At 31.0% G+C, this 6,891-nt stretch overlaps 1 protein-coding gene across 1 annotated transcript; it reads left to right on the top strand.

Annotated features, from left to right (window-relative positions):
* Nucleotides 1-1,983: 1,983 nt before the first annotated feature.
* LOC121210049 (uncharacterized mitochondrial protein AtMg00810-like) lies at nucleotides 1,984-5,697 on the top strand (the record flags this gene model as incomplete). Its single annotated transcript, XM_041082127.1, has 2 exons — nucleotides 1,984-2,893; nucleotides 5,555-5,697. Coding segments are annotated over 2 exons (1,053 nt in total), but the record flags the coding sequence as incomplete, so codon positions are not given.
* Between the last annotated feature and the right edge of the window lie 1,194 nt (nucleotides 5,698-6,891).

The raw sequence follows: 6,891 nt of genomic DNA, 5'->3' as shown, positions 1-6,891 counted from the left end.
TAAAACATGATCTAATCAAATCATAATTTAAGCTCTTTTACTCAAGAACTTACCTCGGGTGTTGTCGAACGATTCCGATAGCTATTCGACCACTTTTTCCTTCCCTTTATCGGATTTAGTTCCCCTTTGCTCTTGAGCTTAATTAAACAAATAAATTGATTTAATCATTTGAGCATTGAAAAGAGGAACACAAGGCACTTAGCCCATATTTATACATTAGACATTAAAGTCACATATGTACGGAATCATGAATCAAACTCAACATTTTAGCTAATTTTCCCCCTTGGCCGAATTTTCTAAGCCAAGACAAAAGCATCAATATGCTTGCCTCTAACCGAATACATGCAACACCAATCTTCTTCCTATGGCCGAATATGCATGTCTATGTTGAGGCCGATTATATACTTAATACCACACATAAATGACATACATTTTACTAACTAATGCATTCCATATTATACTCAATACGCATCCATCATTTAATCCATAACCGAAGCACCATCATGTGCAATCATATATATATGTGCAAGAGCCGAATCCCAAATTTTGATTATAACCAAATTTAAACATATATCCAAAACATAAATCTTACCTACCATGCAATAAGCATAAATCACACTCATGGATATACCATGGCCGATACTTCCAACAACACCAAATAAAAATATACTTCATGGATCTAAGGTAGAACCAAGAAAGAAACTCATAATCATCAAGATGTAAGTAACTACCATTTTTCATCTAGATTTAGCATGAAACACAACCATCACCCTTATTAATCTCCATAGCCAAAAACCTTACTTATTCCAAAAATTCAAATCTCAACTTGGTCACGAAAATAACTTGGTATCTCACCGACACAACATCAACACCAAGCAAGAATGATGCATCCATGGCCGAGTGTCATCTCCATCACATAGCAAGATTTAGACCATGGGCTAGGTAGAACTCAAGCTAACAACTAAAACATGCATGCATCTCATGGAACATCATCAAACATACCTTAGCCTAGTTACATGCATGGCCGAACCTCTTCAACCTTTCTTCTTGCTTCCTCCTTAAAATTTTTGGCCAAAGATGAACCAAAGGATGAGCACTTTTTTTTTTGTTTTTCTTTCTAGTTTCCGCAAAATGGGGGGGAGGGACAACCACACACCTTTTTTTTTTTTGTTTTCATCATATTCCCTTTCATTATTTTATGCCCATGCTCCTTATTTTATTTTTTTCCACCCATGATGCACCAACACAACATGTCTATGACATGTCTTGCCCATCACACTTGGTCTACCATGCTTGTCATGGCCGGCCACTACTAGTTAGGGGGGAATTTGACATGCAAGTCCCCCTTTTTTATTTCATGCACTAATAGGTCCTTATGCTTCGACCTATCACATTTCAAAAATGTCGCACATAAGTCCTATTGACTAAATTCAGATGCAATCGACTAAATCGAAGCTTGAAATTTTCACACATTCATAATTACATATTCTAGACAATAAATATCACATTCAAACATTTCGGTGACTCGGTTTAGCGGTCCCGAAACCACTTCCCGACTAGGGTCAATTTTGGGCTGTCACATATAAAGTCTTATCTTCGACATTCTCAACCTTTGTTTCGTGTCTCGATACTGTCCAAATACCAAAAAATATGAAAGATGCTTTACAGGTTCCTGAATGGAAGGAGGCTACTTTAGAGGAGATGCGTGCTCTTGAAAAAACAGGTACATGAGAAACAATGGAATTACTTGTAGGGAAAAAAATAGTGGGCTGTAAATGGGTGTTCACAACCAAATTCAAACCAGATGGATCTTTAGATAGATACAAAGCCCGGTTGGTAGCAAAAGGGTACACTCAAACATACGGGATAGATTATCTTTAAACATTTGCTCCAGTGGCCAAATTAAATTCTGTCAGAGTTCTTTTATCAATTGCTGTTAATCTTGATTGGTCTTTACAGCAACTAGATGTGAAGAATGCTTTCCTAAATGGAAAACTTGAAGAAGAAATTTACATGGATCCTCCTCCAGGTTTTGAAGAAAATTTTGGAACTCGAGTATGTAAACTCAAGAAATCTTTATACGGTCTGAAGCAGTCTCCTCGAGCTTGGTTTGAACGATTCACTCAAGTTGTTAAAAAACAAGGTTACTTACAAGGGCAAGCTGATCACACAATGTTCTATCGACATTCACAAAAAGGTAGAATAGCTGTTATTATAGTTTATGTCGATGATATCATTCTTACAGGAGATGATGTGGATGAAATAAGACGTCTCAAGAAGCATCTAGCATTGGAGTTTGAGATCAAAGACTTGGGTCCTTTGAAATACTTTCTTGGAATAGAAGTTGCTCGATCAAAGAAGGGTCTTGTGGTCTCTCAGAAAAAATATGTGATTGATCTTTTAAAAGAGGCTGGGATGAGTGGTTGCCGCCCAGCTAACACACCAATTGATCCAAATGTAAAATTTGAAAATAAAGAAGGTCGATTAGTTGATAAAGGGCAGTACCAAAGATTAGTTGGTAAGTTAATTTACTTATCACATACAAGGCCAAACATAGCTTTTGCAGTAAGCTTAGTGAGTCAATTTATGCACTCCCCAATGGAGGAACATGAAGAAGTAGTGTTTCGAATTCTAAGATACTTGAAGAGTTCACCGGGAAAGGGCTTATTCTTCAAGAAATCCGAACAAAGAGGAATTGAAGCTTATACAGATGCAGATTGGGCAGGCTCAATAACAGACAGAATATCTACATCAGGATACTGTACATTTGTTTGGGGAAACCTTGTGACTTGGCGAAGCAAAAAACAAACTGTTGTAGCAAGAAGTAGTGCAGAGGCTGAGTTTAGATCAATGGCTCAAGGAATTTGTGAAATGGTTTGGTTAAAAAGAATTATGGAAGAGCTGAGGAAACCAATAACTTCACCAATGAAGTTGTACTGTGATAGCAAAGCTGCCATTAGCATTGCTCACAACCCAGTCCAACATGACAGAACTAAACATGTTGAGATTGATAAACACTTTATCAAGGAAAAGATTGAAGAAGGCCAAGTGTGCATGCCGTTTGTTCCTTCAAAACAACAGATTGCTGACATACTCACCAAAGGACTCTCTAAGACAAGCTTTGATTTTCTTGTAAGCAAGTTGGGCATGATTGATATATATGCACCAACTTGAGGGAGGGTGTTGAAATATGTATATATTTTAATTTTAATTAGGTAGATAAATCTTATTTGGATAGATAAGTTTTATTCATATTCTAGAAATATTTTTATTTTATCTTTTAGTAGTTTACTAGAATAAGGAAACTATTTTCTTTTTATGTTTTAGTAGTTTATTAGAATAAGGGAACTATTTTCCCAATTAGGATTAGGACTTTTTTTCCTCTATTTAAGTTCAATTCTTTAGTTAATAAGAGAAGTATAATTTTATTCAAAGCTCTCTTGAAATCTTTCAATACCACCCTCGAGGAAGGTTCCACACGAGCTGCTTGATTTTTCCAGCAGAAGAAGTAGAGAAGTTCCTTAGAGGAAGCAGCAAAGTAAAAAGGTGAATCCGAAAACTCAGAATCAATAGAACGTGCGTCGCCATGACGACGCTCAATTGACGGAAACTTCATTTACGCCAAAGGTTGCAAACTACTTCTACAAAATCAACTAAAAGACATGTTGCGAAGATAACGATGAGGGTGGTCGGAGCGTCCATGGCGAGTCAAAGTTTCAACTGTATGATAAATGAAAAAGGGTCAAGTGAGGATTTGTGGTAGGGGAAGGAAAAAGATGAAATTTGTTTCCCTTTTTTTATAAAAATAACTTAAAAATTTTAATTAATTATTAAAATGACTAATTTTTTAATTGAACAATCTACAGTAAAAGTTAGTGGAGCCAAAGAATTTAGCTCCACCAATATGCCGTATCAGTAACCAAGAAAAAAATAATTTTTTGGTGGAGCTATATAGAATAGCTCCACCTGTATAAATATCAGAAAAATATTATAATTTCTAAAAATAAGGGGGACTTAAAAAAAATTTCTATTTTCTGGTGGAGCCAATTCATTTGGCGTCACAGATTGCCTTGCCTGACACTTTTTTTTTAACTTTTTTTAACTTTTTATCCTTCTTTCTTTCTTTTTTTTTTCATTTACTTTTTTAAGTTTTACCTTTATCTTTATTTATTTTATTTATTTATTATTAATTTTAAAAAATTTGAAATGTATATTTAAAATGTTTTATAATATATATTTTTTAAAATTTAAAATATATATTTAAAATATTATAAAACAAATAATAAATTTGAAAGGTCATATCTTTAAAAATAATATATTTTAAATAATCTAAAATCATAATTTTAAATATTATAAAACAAATTTTAAATATATTTAAAATTTAAAATATACATTTAAAATATTATAAAACTAATAATAAATTTGAAAAATCATATCTTTAAAATATTAAAATTCTTTATATTATTAAAAATATATTTAATATTTAAAAAATAATATTTAAAATTTTATAAAAAATATATTATAAAACATTTTAAATATACATTTCAATTTTTTTTTAAATTAACAATAAAAAATAAATAAAATAAATAAGGATAAAGACAAAAGTTAAAAAAAAAGTTAAAAAAAAAAGAAAGAAAGGACAAAAGTTAAAAAAAATGTGCAATTTGGTGCCGCCAAATGAATTGGTTCCATCAAAAAATGGAAATTTTTTTAAAGTCTCTCGTATTTTCAGAAATTACAGTATTTTCTTGATATTTATATAGGTGGCACCATTCTATATAGCTCCACTAAAAAATTAATTTTTTTCCTAGTTGCTGACGTGGCATGTTGGTGGAGCCAAACTCTTTGGCTCCACCAACTTTTACGGTAGATTTTAGGTCATTTTCGTGTTTAATTAAAAAATTAGTCATTTTGATAATTAATTAAATATTTTGGGTTATTTTTATAAAAAAAAAAACAATTTATTTTTTCACTTTTTTCTTATTATTTTCTTAGGGAAGGAACGTTTCTTACATGGAAATGACATGGAAATTAAAAAATATATATTTTCACTTAATTGACACATCAACTTCCGTTTCTCTTTTAACGAAAATTTCTTTTATCTATTTAAAAAAAATCATAATTGAATAATTAAAACAACGGATTCTTAATTAAATGATTTACACATTTAATTTATTCAATTTTTTAATAGATAAAGAGAGATAACAAAATTTGTCATCTTCCACATTGTGGTACCATCCACCATGAAACATGAGGGGAGTTCTCTTTTGTTCTTCCATCTTTTTCTTTGAAACTAGGACAAAATTTTGATTTTTCACCTTTGATTTCTTTAAATACAAGTAGGAAAACTCTATTTAGGCTTGAATCTTTTATCAATCTCGTCCTCTCAAGATCTAGAGTTTATGAGTTTAGTAATAAAAAAAAACATAAAGAAAGAAAACTTTAAATAAGGTAAGAAAAAGGATTTCTACTCTATATTTGAGATTTGAAATTTTAGCATGAGAAAGTCATTGGAACATATGTCAAAATATTTTTGTTTATATTTTTGGTGAAGAGAAATGTGGATTTGATGGAGAAGATTATTTTGAGTGGATGTATGAGTGGATTCAAGTGTTGATTGAAGAAGCTTTATTTTGGAACTTTGCTATTAATATGGTAAGTGCTATGGATTTTCCTAATCCTCACTTATTGAAATAGTTATGGAAATTATTGTAGTGGTAAAATAGAAAAAAAAAACATATAGTAATTATACATATTGAAATTTTGATTATGAGCACTTAATGATTTAGTAAGTTATAATATATGGTAGAAATAAAATGGAAATTATGAAAATTGGCTTGTTGCATTAACTTCAACTAGTCAAATGTTATGAAAATTATTTTTTTGGTATAATGTGCTAAAAGTAAAAATTCGATGCAACGAAATAAAACATTGTAAAAAGGTTTATTAACGAACAGGATTTACATGAATGTGAATAATAAATGTTAACATAGTTACCCAATTAATAAATGGTAATATTGAATGCATAAAATTGGAAAAATGTTCATATGTGTATGTGAAAACCATGTTGAGAGCATTTTGTGCTTGAATAGCTCTACTAATAAGCTTATGCACTAAATTGAAGTGTTAATTGAAATTACTCAACAAGCTTCTATAAGCAATATGAAATATGATGTGAAATTGAAAAAAAAAATTTATAATACGTACATTGCCCTAGTAAGCTTAGTAGAATGCTTAGGATATATATGACATGTCATAGGGATTAGAGTGCACGCAATTTGAATGGAAATATGTTTTTAAATGAATATATTTTGCCTTGCGGTATAGCACTTCGGTGCATTTGGGCCCTATCTATGGTGTGTTTAGGTTGGATGCACATATAGTGTAATATGTGAGGCACAATCGATTAGAATCCCAAGTATCTGTGCCCAATTCCTCTAAAGTTTACTAAAGGCAAAATGAATCTAAATTTTGATAATAAGACTTGTTAGTGGACATAAATATTATAAGTGTAACGAAAGTGATATGTGTTAAGGGCCGACTTAATAAGAAATGAAAAGTGAATCAAACACTTGGCTAATGAGAAAATGAAATGGAAGCTTAATCTTTGTTAACTTTGTCATAATTTGAAACAAGAATCTTGTAACGGAAACCACTAGAGTTAAGTGACTAAATTATGAAAATTTATGAATGATCCAGATAAATATGTTGTCATTATAAAGTTATGAATGAAAAATCACTTTAAAAGTAAGAACTTCATAAGTGGAATCACTCTAATTGTGTAATGGAAATGAATGAAATGAACTAGTCTTATGGGACTTGAGTAATAATGATACGATAATAAAAGGTATGGAATAAAGCTTCCTTAACATATTGTTAAATGAATTTATT

The sequence above is a fragment of the Gossypium hirsutum genome, chromosome A11 (assembly GCF_007990345.1).
Source record: "Gossypium hirsutum isolate 1008001.06 chromosome A11, Gossypium_hirsutum_v2.1, whole genome shotgun sequence".
Lineage (NCBI taxonomy): Eukaryota > Viridiplantae > Streptophyta > Magnoliopsida > Malvales > Malvaceae > Gossypium > Gossypium hirsutum.
This window is presented reverse-complemented; position numbering and strand designations above follow the sequence as displayed.